Raw genomic sequence first — 20,896 nt, 5'->3', positions numbered from 1 at the left:
ATCTTGTCCTTTAAAGGCCATAGTTTTTGATTTTTCTGTTGATATTATCATACCATAATCTTTGGATATCTCATTTAGATCTAAAATAGCTTTCTGTAGTTTATCTTCAGAATTTGTAATTATTTGGTCATCGGCAAAAAGGAGGGGGTTTAAGTTCACTGTAGGAGAAAGTTTAATTCCTTGATGTATATTTTTATTCCATTTTATTATTATTTCATTTAAGTAAATATTAAGAAGAGTTACTGAGAGGGGGACACCCCTGTCAGACCCCTAGTTTATCTCTCTCATATATGATAAGTCGTGATTTAATCTTATTTGTATTTGATTATGTTCATATATACTTGTGATAGCTTTTAGGATATTATTTGGTATTTGTCTTTCTTTTAATATGTTAAATAATATGTTTCTTTTAACTTTGTCAAATGCTTTTTCAAAGTCAATAAATGCAATATGTGTTTCTAAATTGTATTGTTAGATCCTGAATGGAGAGCTTTACAAGAAAATTCTTTATTCAGGATTTAACATGATAATTACTACTTATTAAGGAGATATCTGCACATCAGCTAATAATTATAAAGTATTGTTTTATGTTTTGTAATAATGTGTAGTCCATGTGTGCGATATAGTGAGAGTTATTGTTAGGTTATTTGTAATTCCCAAGTAAGCTGTCTAGTACATTGCGAAATTCTGAGAAAAATTATAAGTAGTAATCCGGAATTATCGCATATAATCTGTACGAGTCGAGCGTAGCAATGAAGGCTATACCTACGCGGAAAAATGACGTCAGAGCGGCTACCTAGAATAATGTAACCTGACATGTTAGGGAGAGTGTAGGATCACCCAAAGGGCATGAATGATGGGGTTCGTGGGTGAAAACCACATCGAATAGAGGGCGCCCGAATAGGGCGAATAAAAGACGAAGCACGCCGTTTTAAGGGGCTTTTTTTTTTTTTTGACCTTTTAATCTTCGGTTGCTGGATTAGAGTTTTAGGGGGAGTTGGTCGGAGGATTCGTGAAAGAGCGGTGGGCCGACTACGGTAATGATGGATGGCAGGCTCTTTTCTTGAGAATGCTTGAAGATTTTCAAGCAGAGCTGATCACAATACGACGGCCTATGTGGAATTGAGCTTTAGCAGAATGTCCCATTGGAGAAAGTTTCCTGTGGAGCGGTAGACAGCACGCAACAGTCAGAAACAATTAGAAGAAAAAGTGTAGTACATCGCCAGGCACAAAGACGGCCAAAGAATAGGCAGTAAGGTAATCCAGACCTACATGAGATGGCGGCATGAAATCTGAAAAGATCCGGTAATGTAAGAGTTTTCGTTCTATGTTAAAATTCGTTTAGAAGAACAAGAAATTTGTGTGCATTGTAACTAAAGGACACTAGTAGAGAACTTTTAGTGAGAATTTGACTGAATTAATTAAGCCCTTGTGGAACAAAGAAGAGTTGTTAATAGGAAGTAATTTGTGAATGACTAGACTTGCTTAAATGAAATTTAGAATTAAGATAATTATTGATAGAGTATTAATGAAAGTGTTCAATGCGTATTCTGTGAATAACTTGTGAAAGGAATTATATAGTAGTAGTATTATGCTTAAACCTAATCTTATCCTTTCATAATTGAAACTTGCTCTGATTCATTGCGACTTAGTATAACCCTTAACTTAGAGTGAATTTTGATCCATTGAATATTTTAACTTACATAGCTGTAAATGTTTTGTTTTTCCAATAAACATGTTTTGTACCTTATACCTGAGTTTATGCCTGATTATGAATTTAAACCACCACTTATGAAATAGAACCTTTTTGGCGGGAAGGAATTTAGATATAATTGCTTAAGTGAGATTCAGTCTACGACTGCTAACTGAATCTGCACAGCGTAAGCGTGAGATAAAATAACTGTGTGTATCCCTTTAGAATTTAGAAATATTTCCCTGAACAAGAGTCTCTTCTGTTATACGATATTGGCTGGCGCAGCAAAATATAAATTTTGCCAATATCCGAAGAGGAGATAGATCTGAATTAATATCTTAAGGGCACGACAATAGATTAGAAGGAGAGTTATTATAGAGGTAGAACAAGATATAATATAGAGAAGGCAGCGACATAACAATAGAGTAGCCGGTAGGATTTTGATTGTAAAAGGTTTAAGTAAGCAAAAGGATAGATTCAAGAAACAGTAAATTAACGTATGATAAGATTAAACTGAAGATTTAACAATAGACATTACTATTAACAATAGACTTTACAATTTAACAGTATTCTCTTCTTTTCTCTATTATTAATTTTAGGCAAAAGGCCAGGTTTCTACATGATCATCCTTTTCTAAATCCATTCTGTACTTCTAAAATAAAGTTTATGGAATATTTCATTAGTTTGCTATTTAAGATTCTGCTATATATTTTGTAACAGGAATTTAGTATACTGATACCTCTATAGTTTTTAGGATCATCTCTATTACCTTTTTTAAAGATAGGAATCACAATTGCTTTTTTCCATTCTATTGGGGGGGGGGGGGGATACCAGTTGAATAAATTTTATTTAAAAATAATAAGTCTTTCTTTGAATCTTGTCCCTGCGTATTTATATAGTACTGAACTTAGCTTATCTTCTCCAGGTGATTTTTTGTTTCTTGTTTCTTTCAGGCCGATTTCTAATTGTTCTTTAGTTATTTCCTTTTCATTTTCTTTAATTGTTTGCCAGTTGTCTTTTTTAAAATATTTGTCTGTCCACAATTCTGTATATTAATTTAGAAATTCTTCTAATTTTAATTCTGTGTTTATGTTTTCTTTGGTATCTGCATTTAAGTGTTTCAAAATCTTATATACATTGGGTCTTATTTTATATAAATCATGTTCTAAATTAGAAACAAAATTGTTCCATGATTCTCTGTCTTTTTCTGAGTTCTCAATGGCTCTTATTCTTTTATATTCTATTTCATCTTCTAATCTTTTACTGCTTAACCATTTGTGATAGGATTCTTTTTTCTTTTTATTTCTTTGATTGTATCATCCCAGATCTTCAGTTTTTTCTTTTTATTGAATTTTTTGGTCTTTCCTAAGCTTTCATTTGCTGCTGCATTTAGTATTGTTTTTATATTAAGCCATTCTATTTCTACATTTTGTTTTATCTAGATATTGGTTATTTCTTCGTTCATATAGCCATTGTACATTTGTGTCATTCAATAGTCTAGTTTTATAAACAATGTTTCAAATTTTCTTGCTGTTCTTGTTACTTGTAGCCATTTAGGTGGTAATCTTAATTTTATTTTAACAAGGAAATGGTCACTGCTTATTTCATATCCTCTGTGAACTCTAACATCTAGTGAAAATTTTGATGTCTTTTCATTTAATACAAAATAATCTAATTTTGATTTCCATTCTCTTGCTGCCTAAGTATATTTATGTATGTCTTTATGTTTATAGAAGGAATTCATTATTTTTAGGTTATTATAAACTACAAAGTCAATCAATATTTTACCATTCCTGTTTAGAGTATGTTCCATGTATTCCTATATTATTATTAATTTTTGTGTTTCCAATTCTAAATAATTTTTATTTATTTTATTATATATGTTTCGTAGCTGATTATAAAAATCAATATTATCCTGGGGTAATTCAAATTTTAAACATTTATTCCCACCAATAATATTGAAATGCATGATATATAGGATGACTAATAAATACATTATTAGGCATTTTACAACATCCTCATGTTGCACAAGTTTACAGATTTGAAATAGGGTGACCGCCACCTGGTGCTGGAATAAAATTGAATATCTCATTTAAAAGAAAAAATGTGTCCTAAAGCTGTGATAAGCCAGGATCTTGGAGTAATAATAATAATAATAATAAATGTGACTATGTGAAGCCTTTCCTACTTTTGAAAATGATTTTGTTAAATACTCATTATCACAACTTTAGGACACATTTTTTCTTTTAAATGAGATACTCAATTTTATTCCAGCACCAGGGTGGCCACCCTATTTCAAATCTGTAAACTTGCACAACATGAGGATGTTGTAGAATGCCTAATAATGTATTTATTAGTCATCCCACATTTCATGCATTTCAATATATTGGTGGGAATAAATGTTTAAAATTTGAATTTCTTGGCTCTTATCAGTTATCAAAAAAAATAGACTATAGGTTTAGTGTTTTATGCTTATGAAAAAAAATGTTACACACAACTGAAATTAAATTAGATTTCTTTGAAATAATAGAAATACAAATTAATTTATATAGAACACTAAATGTATTATACTGAGGACTTTAAACTATATTGTTTAACCAAAACGTTAATGTGACAGCACTAATCCATTTCACATAGGCAAAGCCGTGTAAAATTTACAAAATTAAGACTTACTTTCTGAATATATTTAATGTCTGAATTTTCAAATTTAATAGAAATTTAACAGAAAGCTAAGTTTACACAGTCTAATTCAAGTGCGAGTTTGAAAAAATGATTTTCACAATGCTGTGACTAAGCATTTGGGAGAGAAAAGGCAATAATAATAAAACTGGAATAAAAAAAAAGGATGTTAAACCGTCAAAGATATTTTTAAAGCAAATTTACTAAACTTTTATTTAATTCCGAAAGGCAAGCTATCATTAGTCTGAACTGATGTATAAAATGAATATTACTAATTTTAGTAATTATGATTAGTTATATCTTATTTTAGATTGTAAAGTTGAATGTGTGTGTTTTTGAAATTTTATACAGGTTAATTTTTTAAAAAAAAGCATTTTAATACATGGCACCAATGTGTACAATGAAAATGGCAACTGAGTTAGGCATGAGATATCTATTATGATGTAGTGTATGTTATACACTTAATGGACAAAACATTACAGATGCCCACCTAATAGCAACCTGTACTCTGAGTCACTGACTCCACCAGATGACAGAGGGAATTCCAGCCATGCCTGTTGCAGCATTGTCCAGCATAAGATAGTCAGTCATGGATACATGGATCTGATGTTCACTATGGCATCCCAGAGAGATTCTATCAGATTTAAATCTGAGGACAATTGGATGGTCCCAAACTGAGATGAGTGTTCCTTGAGCCATGCCTGGGTAGTTGTGGCCCAGTGGGGCAGCATACTGTCCTGCTGAAACAGATAGCAGGACAGTACGCTGCATCGGCTGCAGGATGCAAGAAGGCCATGCAAGCGAGTAGTTGATCAGCTAGCACATTCTGGTAGCTCGCAGTGTTTAAGGACCTCTCCAGACACCCTAAGGGACCTAATGTGTCACCTGAGAAAGATCCCCAAAAACAACCACAGAGCCACCACTTCCTTGAACAGAGTTGACTTGGCATGCCAGGACCATGGCCTCATGCTGTCAATGACACACTTGCACCCTACTGTCAGCTCGGTAAAACTGATAATGAGATTCATCAGACCATATGAATCTGGTCTCGTTCTGCAGAGGTCCAGTTCCAATGGTCCCAGCATGAGGCAAGACACAATGCCCAATGACGAGTTGTCAACAGTGCTACACGATTAGGGTGTCCGTTCCTGCAGCCCACAGTATGCAGAGTACACTGTACTGTTTGCTTGCTGATACCACTTGGACCTCAAACATTAATACTGGATGTGATTTATGTCACCATTGTTGCCCTGCAGTTAGTCTGTACAAGTCTGGACAGTCTACATCAACCCTGTCATCAATAGTGTGTGGTCAGCCACCACTTGCTCACTGGGCGCTGGTATGTCTGTTGATGGTATACTTGCCATAGACCCTTGATACAGTTGCCTTCCAGAACCCTAGGGTTCTTACCACTTGGAAAATAGAATGACCCATTTGTCTGGTGCCAATAATATGCCCATGATCAAAGTCGCTAAGATTGCCACATTTATCCATGTTTGTCGATTGCAGCATTGCACTCTGCCTATTTACCACCTGTGTTCAGTTTGTATGTTTCACTCTGTACGGAGGATGCCAGCATCAATTACCCATCACTCAATATCTCTAATGTTTTGAACATTGAGTGTATGTATATATGTATGCATTGCAGAGAGCGAACAGGTTGTGGTATGAAAGTGTGAATGGAGAGAGAGAATGTTGTAAATGTTTTGTGTGCCAGTGCAAGAAATGCAAATCATGTAGAAAGCAGGAAAACAAATTGACAAATGTTAACGATTTAATGCAAGTGAATGCAGAAATTGTGAACGATAGCTCTTGAGATGAAAGCATGAAAGAAGTGGCTGATGAAGAGATGGGTAAGTACTCAAATAGCACATTTATGTTGTATCCTTCCCTTCACAGGACAAAACGAAAACTAGAGCAACTGGAGAAACGATTTTCATCTGGTACAGCAGGTGGGAGAACGAAAAACAATGTGAATTAGGCGAGTATGAAATTGCAAAAATAAGGATACGATAATGTATGGAGATTCGATGATAAAATATATATACTAAATGAGCAAGTGATGAAAGCATGCCTCCCAGGTGTGAAAATCGAGAATGCTAATGATGCTGTTAGTTTGCAGAAGGAAGAAGTGAAAGAGATGACTGTTATGGCAAAAACAAATGATTTGAAAAGGGAGAAATATACAATGAGAGAAGATATAAAAGAGTTGTTGCAAAGCAAAAATGAAGGGTAAAGAAGTAAAAATTGTGAGTCTGCTGCCTCAGTATGATAGGACAGAGTTGAGAAGGGCCATGATTGCTAATGAGTCCATGAGAAGATTGTGGAGGAGAAACGGTACGTAGTTCATTGATGTATGGAATAAACTAAATGGATGAAAGGACTTATACATGCCTGACAGACTGAATTTTAATGGTTTGGGAGTTAGATGTTTGGAGAGAGTGTTGTTTAGTGAGAGTATGGAAGTGCAAAAACAGGGAAACTAGAGATATTAGGAAGGATGAAATCAAGCATGTGTTGGCCATCCCTGTGATAAATGAGCATGTGAAAATATGAAATATGAAACTGAAAATGATTATGCAATTCTGAATGCAATTTCACAGTTTCATATTCCTTATACTCACATTTATACAAGGGTAATTGTGGGTACAAGGGAATGTCTAAATGCATGTACTTGAATGCAAGAAGTATCAGGAAGAAGGAAGGGGAAGTTTTTGGCATTCGTCAGCTTGACTTGGCTAAAAATTATAGGCATCAGTGAGCTCAGGTTGACATAGTTATAGGGACAGAACGTAAAGGGTATTATATTTTCAGGGAGGATAGAGTAAATAGGACAGGAAGTGAGATATTGCTGATGATAGCTAAAGAATTACAACTAAAAAAAATTAGAAGTTAAATAGGATTTTAGGTCTGGGGAAGGTAGTTTGTTTGGGGGATATCTGGTGTGAGATAGAGGCCAACAGGACAAAATATGTTGCTGGGGAGGGGGGGGGGGGTTCCACAGGAAGATGTAGATATCATGTATAGGCAGATGAGCACGAGTGCAGGCCAAACAATTGTTATAGGAGTATAACCAGTGGTAAGCCATAAGGGGCTCGCATGAGCCCTTTGTTAAATTTTTCTCAAATTTGCAAGCCCTTGTATTTTTGTTTAATATTCTTGTAGAACTAGAAAATACCACTGTGGAATGCGTACATGCTACTATAATTGCTACTTTAATTTCATATGGATTTTATGATAACTATATAAAAAATCATTTCATTGCATTTTGTTCCAATGGAGCTAGTGTAATGTTAGGAAACAAATCAGGTATTGCAATCAAACTGCTACAAAAATTTTCAATGTTGTGATTTGGCATTGGCTCATCGTTTACACTTAGAATTGGACGATTCGTCAAAAAACATTAAAGAAATAAATCATTTTGAAATATTTATGGATAAATTATATGCTTTTTATCATCAATCACCAAAAAATCAACAAGAATTAAATATGCTTGCAAAAGACCTTGGTATCGAAATTTTAAAGATTGGCCGTGTGTTTGGACCATGATGGGCAGCTTGCAGTTTACGAACGGCTCTTGCTTTGTGGAGAAATTACCCAGCTTTATGCAAGCATTTTGCATCGAACGATAAATATAATGGTTTTTTTAAACCGACTTCTCAATTTGAAATTTTTAAAAGATCTAGCATTAATGATTGATATCCTACAGGAATTATCATATCTGTCAGAAGCTCTCCAAAGTCGCAATATAAGTATTATACAGGCTAAGTTAGCCACTTTTTTTTTTGTTTTGCTCGATGATGCAAGCCCTTTGTTAAAATTTCGATAGCTCACCACTGAGTATAACTATGGGGGATATAAATTGGAGGGAGGAAAGGGGCCATGACAAGATGGACGTGAAAAAATTCACACAGTTGCTAAAGGATAATTACATGAAATAATATGTTATAAAGGAGACCAGGAATTTCAGTGTTGGATCTGGTAATAGCTTTGGAAAATATATCCATAAACAAGGCAGCACACTGCCTCCAATTGGGCAGAGTGACTATGCAGTGTTATTTTGAGAAGTTGGCGAACATGTGGAATTCTCTGTAAAAAGGATTTATGTTGAACTATAAAGTTCATGATTATGACAGACTTGTGAGTCATCTTGGAGCGATGCAATGGCTTGAGATGGTACAAAGAAGGCACATCAGTGGTGCATAGCAAGTGGTCAAAGGTTGTTTGAGAGAAGCAGCACCAGCCTGCATACCCACTTTCCAACTAAGAAGGACTGTGGTGGTGGTGGGTGTGAGGTTTCCAACTGTATTTTAAGTGCTACTGACTAAGCAAAACAAGTTGGCAAATGTTTATTATTATTAAGAGAGACCTTGAGGGAGTCAGGTACACATTGAGGGAGGCCACATACTACACATGCACCAGTTATCAATACTTATTCTTGAATTCATTCACAATGCTTGCACTCACAACATCCAATGGCAATCCATTCCAATCACGCACCACCCTATGAGAGAAAAATCTAGCCCTCACCCCTTCTTTGTAGCATTCATTCTCAGCTTCCAAAGATGCCCTCTTGTCCTTTCCCCACCCTCCATAAAATAAAAAATTCCATCAATTGAAATCGTGTATGACCCTTTCATAAGTTTTTTTAAGTCTCAATCATATTGTAAAATTCGATGCAATAAAGTTTTATTAAAATTTTTCTACATCGATTTTACAGAGGTCACAAATCATGTGAGAGGAACAAGATTGTACATTATTGTATATTAAAGCTGAAATACTGATTGTAAACTTAGAATTGTCCATAAATTATACAATATTGTAAAGGTTAGAATTATACGTTAAGTTGATTTAATATTAAGCTCTGATGTGAAGTTGTAAGGGCAACAGAATGTAAAAGTATTTTGCACAAGTTAAGAGGATTAGACAAGATTATGTTGGTGACTTGATAGTGAACAAAAGGTATTGAAGGTCATTCAGATGCAGAGATTTTGCCACCAAAACTGAAGGTCAAGACAACACTGACAGTTATTTACAGAAGATTCGGGGGTCTCTCTGACCTTAAAACAAGAACCTCAGAATCGTATAAAAGAGGTCTTGAGAACCTCTAGAAAAACGAGAGGGAGTTTTCCGTCTTGCTGCAGTTCATCGGATCGTGACCTCTAAGCATGGCGAAAAACCAGGAGAGGCAGATTATTCTATGAAGATGTATTTTCAGTAACGGAGCATGCCGTGTGCGACCAGATACATAGCGTCTACGGTAGATCCAGATCCGATGGTGAGCTATGCCACAATTCCCGGAAGAGGACTACACCATGACTACCGAAGAAAAGCCGTTCAGCAAAGAATAATACGTAGGACAGCAGTCAACAGGACCACCACAAATCTTCAAAGCTGGTAGGACTGTATATATTTCTACTAATTTATGAGTAGATTCTATTGTATTAACGCTGAGGTAGTGATTATGAATTGTATGTCTGCTGAACGTGGCCTTGTGAAAATAGTTGCATAAGTCACTATAAGAAATAACTGAGGCTGAGAATTAGCTAGTATATATATTGAGAAGAATGTTAGCCAAAGATATAGATTGTAACAGCCAGTAATTGCCTAGATTTTGTAGAGCAAGTTAATCAAGCATTGTGAATAGCAGGTCTAATTTGAAGATTAAGACTTGAGCTCAAGACAGGTATCAGAGAGAAATTGCTCAATTGTGTATCATATTGTAAAGTTGCTTAAGGTAAAATAAACGTTTTGTTTGCTTAAAATTATCGCCTGATCTTTGACCAATGCACTGTCTCACAAAAATAACCGAAACTGTGTGCTTAAATTAGAGAAACTGCCACGACTGACTAATTAAGGAATTATTTTAGAAAGTGATATTTTCTATAAGTGTTATAACTAAATTTCTCATGCTATAAAATTCAGGGTGGCGCAGTCGAAAAAATAATATAAATTTCTCTGAATTACATAGTGTGGAAGATGGTTAACTGTAACTGTGAATTGCCTATTTCAGAGGCCTTCCACTAACAGTGCTAACACTTGTACGAAGTATAAAGGATTACAAGCGGGGATTAAATAAATCAACTAAAATTAGAACAAGGTAAAGAGTACTTAGCAGAAAGATTTAACAGAGTAGACATAAGGAGAGTAAGGAAGGATAAGGACAAGAATAAGAATAATACAAAAGGTGCGAAATAGATATTGAAGAAAAATAATTAACAATAATTAACTTAACATAAAATGACAATTATTTTTTACAATGCAGCACCCGACATTATTTTACAATGGCATGCTATTCACAATACTTAAATAACTTATCTTGCAAATCTAAGGAATTACTGCCTGTTACAATCTATATCTTTGGATAACATTCTCAATATTTTACTAGCTAAGTCCTCAATTATTTCTTACAGCAACTTATACAACTATTTCAACAAAAGTACGTTCTGCAGACATACAATTCTTAATCACTACCTCAGCGTTAATACAATAGAATCTACTCATAAATTCGTAAAAACATATACAGTCCTACCAGCTTGGAAGATTTGTGGCGGTCCTGTTGACTGCTGTCGTATGTACTATCTTTTAACGAACCGTTCAGCTTTTCTTCAGTCGTTCTGGTGTAGTCCTCTTCTGGGAATTGTGGCATAGCTCACCGTCAGCTCTGGATCTACTGTAGATGCTGTGTATCTGGTCGCATGTGGCACGTTCCATTAGTGAAAATATATCTCCGTAGAATAATCTGCCTCTCCTGGTTTTTTCCCCATGCTTAGGGGTCACAATCCAATGAACTGCAGCAAGACGAAAAACTACCCTTCTTTTTTCTCGAGGTTCTCAAGACCTCTCTTATACGATTCCGAGGTTCCTTGTTTTAAGGTCAGAGAGACCCCCGACAACGAATTGAAAGTCAAGACAACGTCACTGTTGTCTTGACTTTCAATTCTGGTGGCAAAATCTCTGCATTTGAATGACATTCAATACCTTTGTTCACTATCAAGTCGCTAACATACTCTTGTCTAATCCGCTTAACTTGGGGCAGAAATACTTTTACATTCTGTTGCCCTTACAACTTCACATCAGAACTTAAAATTAAATCAACTTAATGTATAATTCTAACCTTTACAATATTGTATAATTTATGAACAATTCTATTTCATTCTTTAGTCAGTTATCTTTACAAATTTACAATCAGTATTTCATCTTTAATATACAGTAGCGTACAATCTTGTTCCTTTCACATGATTTGTGACCTCTGTAAAATCGATGCAGAAAAATTTGAATAAAAGTGTACTGCATCGAATTTTATAATATCACCCTTCTTTCTCCTGTTTGCTAGTCTCTGCAATCTACAAATTCTCAATCTGTCTTCATAATCAGCATTCCATAATCCTGATGTCATTTTCATCATTCACCTTTGCACTCTCTCCAATATATCAGAATCACAACGGAAACCAGGGGACCAGACTTGCACACAATAGTCTAAGTGAGGTCTTATCAAGGCCTTGTAAAGAAGCAAAATGAAATCCTTATCTTTACATGTGAACATTTCAGTTGCAATTATCTTTTCAGTTGTATTTGCAATCTTTGCTACATGTCCCGTGAACTTCAACGTCCTATCTACAAACACTCCAAGATCCCTAGCCTCATCATTCATTTTAGAAATTATGGACTTCACAACCGTGTTATAAATAACTCTTAATTTCCCGACGTTTAGATCTTCATATTAAGATCATCATCTGGAGCATATACAAATATACAGGACAAGCTAAGTTACATTACATACAGTAAGCTAGAGAAACAATGATTTGATCACAGGTTATTCTACTGACATGACCTCTAGTGAAAAAAAAAAAAATACAAATTATTTAAAAACTACATCAAGCTAAATTTTATTTATGATAACACGAGCAAACAACAGTCTTTCTTATAGATGGTTTTCTTTCAGTAACAATGATTTCCTATTTTTAGCATTACAATTGTTATTTTTGATTAAGGATCCTGGATATCTACAGTCCTGTTTATAGCCATTCTTAGAGAGGAAGGTTCCATGGGTCGAATATGTGCCTTCCATATGTTTGGGATTTTTAGACCATCATTATTGTTCAGATTTGGGTGGTTAATAATAATCTCACAAGCTTCCTTAAATTTACGTTCATACCATGTTTTGGTGTGATGTAAACAACTGGTGCTTTACCAGTCAATTCTATGTAAAGTGTTCAGGGCATGATCAGAAAGGCTCTAAAAGGCACTAAAAGAAAGGATCCCCTCATCAGTTTCTTCTAGCATAATCCCACCAAAAATAATATGACAATGGATATCTAACCATGCCGAAGTGAATGATTTTACATTTATTGACATTGAACTGACATCCATTTTTCCATGGCCACAATTCAAATCATTCTGCAAGTACTGCATATCAGCAGCATTCCTGATTACCCTGCCTATCTCTGCATCATCAGCAAATAACTGTATGTTGCTTGTCAAATCCTTCCCAATATCATTAATGTACAGATTGAATAACAGTAGACCAAGCACTGATCCTTGTGGTACACCACTTGTTACCTTAAACCTTGCAGACGCAGATCTCCCCGTATACCACTTTTTGATATCTGTCAGTTAGCCATCATCTTATCCATGCTAATGTTGTATAACCCAAACCCATTTTCTCCAATTTATGCAGCAGTCTGTCATGTTGTATTCTGTCAAAAGCCTTAGCAAAATCCAAAAGTATCATGGTGTATCCATTCCCCTAGTCTAGTTCAATGGCGACATTGTTATAGAATGTGAGCTTCAATTAGTAAGCTCATGTTACTCATTTCAAAGTAGAGATTCACTGTCAACCAGTTTCTGAATGTGAGCCTTAACCAATTTTTCCAGAATCTTCACCACCACTCCTGAGATACTAATTGGTCAATATTTGGATACATCATTCTTTGCACAACTCTTGTGCACTGGAATTGCCATACATTCTTTCCACTCCTGCAGAATCTTCCCTGTTCCGAGACTCATATTAAACAGCCTAGTCAAAGGAATAGCCAGTTTAGCTGAACGCTCTTTTAGCACATGTGCTGATATTCCATCAGTCCCTACTGCTGAATTCTTCTTATTCAGTTTGTGCAACAGTTCTAATACCTTGTCCTCATACACCTGAGTTTCTTCATCCAGTGAAGAGTTAGCAGTGAGGTCAATGTTGCATACAATAGGTTGATAGCTTTTAACAAAATGGGTGCTCATTAGTTGAACAACCTCTTCTGCATCTGTAACCCTCATGCATCTGCATTTAGAAGAGTTCTTCTTTGGCAATACAGTCCCATATAGGGCTGTAGTGCCAAATGTATATGGGGTGATATAACTCACTACGAGGTGGGGTCATTACCCCCGACGCTCAATTGTGTAATTGTTTGTGATAAGACCGGTTTGCCTGTTTTGCGAGAGGAAAATCCCAGATAAACTGGGGAAAAAAATCACACCCAAGAACAGCTAACTTGGTTATGTCTGAGAAAGATAGAAAGATCCTTAGCTCCTCATATCAGCGACGAGAATCGAACGCAGGAGACTCCTTCCCAAGGCATATGGTTGCGGAGCACGTAACCACTCAGCTAACCATGCAGACATTTAGAAGAGTTATTCTTTCATATTCATTCTTTCTTTTACTTGCAGTATATCGATAGAATTCTTGTGGGTTGTCTAGCATGCAGAGCCAGTTTCTTTTCATACTCGGACTTTGCTTTCCATACAACAGTTGTGACTATTCTAGCCTGCTGTTTATAATTATCATAATGCACATCATCCTTATACATGGTATTCCTGCCACATCATCCTTTTCTTACGAATCTCTTCCTTAATAAGATTACACATCCATTTGACTCCTACCCTGTTTATTGTTTGAACTCTCGGGACACACTCTGATATCGCATCATTTAAGTATTGTTTAAATGTTTCCCCATGCACTGTCGATATTCTTCCCATCTATCAACCGATTCCATTCCATTCCACTAAACTTAGTATAATCCTCAGTTGGTCATAATTTCCTGCTTTGTAGTTCAGTGTGTAACCTTTTCTGAATGGAACATTATTAAACTTAGTCACTTCCCACCTGAGCAACCAGAGGCAGAAGAGTTACATCTTTAACTGAAATGCCCTCTGACACTATAATCAAATCTAACGAGTTCTTTCTGTCACGTGCTTGAGGAAGTTGTCCCACAACAGCTCAATAAATGCATTTTCATTCTTCTCGTGAGATTCTACTTCTACCCAATCAATATTTAGATAATTAAAGTCTCCCATTATGATTACTCTTTTTGCACTCATCTTGTCTATTTGATGACGCATTTCTTCATCACTAGGAACCAATCCACCAGGTGTGTAACAACACTACACTATGTACTTGATCTTGTTAGATTCCACCTCACACCAGATGGCTTGAAACTCACTGCTACATGAAATATTGTTAGTAGTGCTATAATTATAGGTCTGAACTCTAACTGGATTCAGGTCATCCGATATCATTAGCAGCATGCCCCCCCTCCTCTCCTATCCTCTCTCTTACCTTTCCTAAAAATAGTGCACCCTTTAAATCGATACTAGTTAGTATGTCTGATTCTAATAGAAAGGTCTCACTAATGCCTACAATCTGCGGTCCTAACATATTGACTAAGGCAACAAACTCTATCTCTTTGTTTCTGATACTCCTAGCATTTGTTTATAAACATAATAATCTACCTGCATGTTCTTTTGTATACTCTTGTCTTTTCCAATATATTCTTGGGTATTAGTACAACAAATGAAAAAATTCATAATAAAATATACATACATACACCTTCAGGGCCACCTTTCCTAATTGGGTTGTGGGGGCAGCAGTTGCAAGAGGAACTTCCAATGGTCACGATCCTCCGCCACCAAGCTCAGGTGTTCTGGTGGGACTCCGAAACGTGTCCACCCAAGGTTTTGGATATAATCTATCCAGCGAGTCCTTGGTCATCCACGTGGCCTCCCACCCTATGGTTTGGCAAAGAGGGCCTGCTGGGGGGAGCCTTTCTTGTGGCATTCTGACCAGGTGCCCGTATCAACGTAACTGCGATCTCTCAACACAGAGAAGCAACGGTTGAATATTGAGGGTTTCCGGAACTGCAGAGCTTCTGACTCTGTCGAGTCTTGTCAGCCCTGAAACCCCTCGAAGGAACCTCATTTCAACGGCTTGGATTCATATCCGCATTCTTTCAGTCATTACCCAACTCTCATGACCATAGGTGAGGATGGGGACGTAGACTGTATTGAAGACAGCCAGCTTTGCCTTCTGGCTTAACTCCCGCTTTAATACTACCGAACGGCCAAGCTCCCACAATATTGTGCTCGCTGAGCCAATTCGATTATCTAGCTCTATGTCCCACTTTCCATCACTCGTGAATATGGACCCAAGGTATTAAACTCTCCACCTGCCTCAGTGGGACTCCACTCACATGTAGAGTGCACTGGGATGGTTGTCTTGAGATCACAAATGTTTCAGTTTTGGCCACACCGATCTTCATTCCAACTTCTGCACAAACAGCTACAAACCTATCCAGGGTCTGCTGGAGGTCATCTGTGGAAGAGCTAAGCAGAACTAGGTCATCTCATCTGCAAAAAGCAAACGTCCAATGCTACATCTTCCAATTCTGACACACCCACTGCCTCGGCTGTGCCTATCAATTCAGCCCATAAATATTATAAAAAGGAAGGGTGACAGAACACACCCTTGACGGAGGCCAACAGACTGTGAAAGGTTCAGACTTTGTGCTGTTTACCCTGACACAAAACTCCGGACATTCATACAGGGACTTGATGGCAGCTAATAGTTGGCCATCCACACCGTACTCCTGTATTACTTGCCAAAGCTTATCCCGAGAAACCCAGTCATATGCCTCCTCCAAGTCCACAAAATGTGTAAACATTCTTGGCATATATCCATGATTTCTCAAAGACTTGCCTTAAAGTGAAGATTTGGTCAGTTGTGCTTCTACCAGGACGAAAGCCACGTTGTTCTTCCTGTAACTTTGACTCAACTATGCTCCTGCACCTTCTTTCCAAGCACCTAGCATATACTTTCCCAGGCAGGCTGAGCAGAGAGATTCCATGATAGTTGCTGCAATCCCTTTGGTCTCCCTTCTTGAAGGGAGACCTGTCTGCCTTTGCTTTGGTGCTCGCCTAGGTATCCAAGCAGCCTGACACACTCGAGTCAGCCAAAGAATGCCATCTCGATTTAAGGCTTTTAGCATTTTGGGCCGAATTTCATCACCACCAGCAGCCTTGCCCAATTTTAGTGATTTTATTGCTAAATGGACCTCTTCTGCTATGAGACTAGTCATTGCCCCGATCTGCACCTCTTGGATGTCCACAACTGCTGGGCCACCTAGGATTAAGAAGGCTCTCAAAGTATTCCCTCCATCCGTGGAGGATATCCTTCTCGGTTGTTAAACGTGCACCATCAGAGGCCTTAATTGCCCTTCCTCCTCGAAGGCAGCAGATGGTCTGCCAGAATACTTTGTTTGCATTTGCATAGGCTGAGTCTAATCTTTCTCCAAAGGATTCTCAAGCTTTCTGCTTTGCTGTCTTTACTGCCTCAGCAGCAGCTTTTCATGCCTCAGTGTACCGGAAACGCATCTCAGGTGACATGATCCTAAGCCATGTTAGGTAGGCCTCCTTTTTGCCCGAACAGTTTTTTGGACCTCTTGGTTCCACCAAGGTGTCCTTTTCTCACTGCCGTCGCCACACCAAGCTGCTTTCTGCCATGGCATGAGAGTGCAGAGGCAGTGACGGCAGTTCTGAACAGCTCCAACTCCTCCTCAACATCTGCAGTATGCTTGGGAATCTCTTTGAACTTGGAGGAAATGTCATCTGCAAAATTCTTCCTCGCAGCCTCATTTTCCAATGCCTCCCATTTCACGCGGTATAGCTGCTTAGGCCTACCAGCATTGATGGTAGGCCTAAGTTGATGATAATAAAAATAGCAAGAAAATTTCAAAAGGATTTATTAAAATTGTTAATAATCATTAAAGGCTAAAAAAATAATTAACACATGAAACAATTTTTAAGATTATTTAGGTAACTGCAATTAAACTGAACAACAGTGAGATTTACCTGTTATTCAGCAAACAACCAGGTTATCCTCTCTCCAACAGGCTAGAGGTTTGAATCCCACTGATGGGCATAAATGTTTGCAAATGTCCTTGAGGTGATAAATTTTAAAGCATTTTGCCTCCTTATTGGAGGCTAGAAGTGGCTTGGCAAAGGAATTATTAAATGTGATTGTTTAAATGGTCCAACCGAACAACAAGGAGGTTAATTTATCAACTTTTTAAAAATTGTTTAACATGGCAAAAAAAAGCATTAGATGATTTTTATGAATAATTTGTTTTTCCTCAAGAATTCCATATAGTCTTCATTTATAAGAGGCAGCAATTGGGGATATGAACAAAAGAAATGGGGTAGGCAGAATACCGCAGATATCAGAAGGTAATGATTGAAATTCCTCCCTTTCTCAACTGACATCACGAACAAGAACCCGAGATGATCGGAGAAGGCTAACCAAGACTATCACCTACCAGCCATGAATGACCCAACGGTCCATTTAGGACTATGGGAGAAGAAGAAGAATGATTGAAAAATAAGACTTTCTTACATAGTGATAACAGCTAGTATGATGCTGCTGCAGAGAGACTATGTTCATAATCAGAGCATTAACAATATTTATTCTGTATGGCATTATGATTAAAAAAAAAAAAAAGTAAACAGCATTACCTGAACACCGACACTTTTGATTGGTAACAGGGTAGACAATAACTTATATTTTTCTGATGCTTTTAAAAGAAACTGTTGTTCATCTTCTGTGGTACCATTTTGCACTCTATTCATAAGGGCATGTTTCTGCAAAGAAATAAATTAAAACTTCTGTTACTATCAATTACATGTACATCAAGGTAATAAAAGGCATTTTTAATTACTTTATCTGTTTGAATTTATTTTTTAAAATGCAAAAAACTGCTGTTTAGTTAATCAATGTTGTGACAAAGCAGCAACATAAGTTAACAGGAAAAGTAGAAATATTAAATTTTCTAAATTGCAAGAAGTCTTTCCAAGTTTGTCATGTGATACTTTCTCAAAAGCCTGAAATATGACTAGATCTGCAAATCCATAAAGAGGCAACAATGTGACTGCAACAACAAACCCATCTTAGGTTAATTCCATAATTTGCATAAGGTGATGGAAACCAGCATGTCTCAAGACTGCAGTAGAAAAAGTTACCTAACTTACAGTGCTTCCATTTCACTCTACTGAGTACATACTATTATTTCCAAAGGGCTCACTGTAGCTTGCTTCAGAGAATGGTATTCAGAATCTCTCATACCATACATATCACTGAGATGCAATGAAATGTACAAAGCACTTCACAACTATACCAATTATTCAAGTTCATATTAACAGTAAGGGAAATAAAATATCCTTTATAATAACTTAAAACTTGAAAAAGCTCAACTCCAATCTCATCCAAAGATTAAATAGAAATAGTAATTTGGTAAGTAATTCATTTTAAATCAAAAAAAAAAAAAAATTACTTAAGCAACTTTATTCTAACTTGTAAAAGAAAAATTTCATCTGAACAAATCTGAAGAACAGGAGACACACCATGTTTTTGTTAACTATACAAAACTATTTAGCCTTATTAGTTCAGCATTTCATCATTATATGTCTGGCATAATAAAAATGGCTGAATTAATAACATGTAATGAAAATATTTTATATCATATCTATAAAAAAACAACAGAAATACGAGTAAATATATTTGTAAATAAAGCAGAAGTAAAATATCTCAACAAAAAAGGAGCAACTAGTACATATTTATTAGTGTTATTTTAACTAATTATTACAAATTATACAAAGTTATGATTATGCATCTTACCATAAGATCTTTAGACTCAAATGTAAATATCAAGTACCCATCCATGTTACTAGTGTACTAAAGTTTAACTAACATCTTGCAGATGGGTTCTACATTAAAAATAAATAACAATGGGGGTGCTTAAGGGTTAAAGCTGTATAACTGAGAGGAGACCTCCACATAGCCTTTATAGGAATGCAGAGAACCAACCAGGGCTTCTGACCTAATGTCCAATCGTCACCTTCTCGTGGTGCATCCTGTTGGGTATCTACCTGGATACTGAACGAACGATGATGAGATGGAAATTTGGGATTTAGCTGACCAAATTGTATTTTTATTGCCTTAAACCAAAATACAAAATGAGAGAACAACATGACAAAATTCTATGCCAGCTAGGGCGTCGTCCGGTTAAACAAGGCCTCCGTTGTTTTTGCCAGAGAACCAGGGTGAACAGCGAAAAGTCAGCAACTGGAACAAATCTGAAAACACACCCCAACTCAACATCACCAGAGTTAAAGATCGGTACTATCAATATAAGAAGCCTGAATGGCAAAGAAATGGAGCTACCTGAGGAATTAGATAAGTACCAGATCGACATAAGAGGGGTGACTGAAACAAAAAAGACAAAAACTGGTGAGATCTTTCTGAGCAATAAATACAAAATGTTATATTCAGGCAATGAAAATCAAGGAAAAGAAGGAGTAGCCATAGTATTCAACACAAAATACGAGGCTAATCTTCTTGAATGGCAGGCAGTCTCAAGTAGAGTGATGTGAGCAAATATCAGAATGGGGAATTGGACAATGAGACATTTGTGCCTATGGTCCCACAGAAGGTTCTACTAAGGTAGAGGTGGAGGAAATTTTTGATACATTAGAGAAAATAACTGACACAATGAAAAAGGAAAAAGTTGGTCCTTGTTAGGGATCTAAATAGCAGAGTAGGAAATGATTGTCAGACATACAAAAATATTTTGGGAAAATTTGGAGAAAAGAGCAAAGCTAATAATAATGGTAAATATCTGTTGGATTTCTGCTCAGGACATGGACTGGTTATTACTAACACCATGTTCCAACATAAAAATGAGCACAGATTCACATGGAGAGAAGAGGCAAGGAATAAGAAAAGTCTCATTGACTATGTTATTGTTGATAGTGATGTTTTGAGCAGCTTTCAGATGTGAACTGTAGACTAAAATACACAAAGATTATTGAAAAAAAAAATGAAAGAGTTTGAGAACAGGAATCAAATCTTGGAGATTCAGTGGCAAGCCTTGAAGAAAACACTCATTGATTCAGCCAGAGAGGCATGTGGTGAGGTTGTCTGCAAGGATAGAAAAATCAGAACTCAATGGTGGACACAAGAAGTTAAAGAGGCAGTGAAGAAAAGAAGAAAGCATATCAAAAGATCCTGGCAAATAAGTCGGCTTGTGCTCTTGGAAAAAGACAAAAACCTAACCTAACCACAGCTTTCTTACACAGAGACAAGTGTAAGAGAGCTAAGCAGTGTGGAACTAGCTAAACAAAAGTCATGGGAGGACTTGGGCAAGAACATAGAAAATAAATATCAAGAAGGTGGCAAAATATTCTATTGGTTTTTGATGAAGTTTA

The 20,896-nt window shown here is 36.5% G+C and overlaps 1 protein-coding gene across 2 annotated transcripts in view; it reads right to left on the bottom strand.

Annotated features, from left to right (window-relative positions):
* The window catches only part of bur (GMP synthase burgundy), a 330,780-nt gene that overhangs the window by 52,670 nt on the left and 257,214 nt on the right, over positions 1–20,896 (bottom strand). For both annotated transcript variants that reach the window (XM_090390672.1, XM_090390671.1), the window contains exon 13: positions 18,149–18,274. In XM_090390672.1, the coding sequence (XP_090246798.1) occupies positions 18,149–18,274 (126 nt within the window). The remainder of the gene's footprint in view (positions 1–18,148; positions 18,275–20,896) is intronic.

This window comes from Typopeltis vanoorti, chromosome 3 (assembly GCF_054136105.1).
Source record: "Typopeltis vanoorti isolate ZY-2024b chromosome 3, IOZ_Tvanoo_1.0, whole genome shotgun sequence".
Lineage (NCBI taxonomy): Eukaryota > Metazoa > Arthropoda > Arachnida > Uropygi > Thelyphonidae > Typopeltis > Typopeltis vanoorti.
Note: the sequence above shows the minus strand (reverse complement) of the source record. Positions and strands in the feature narration are given on the sequence as shown.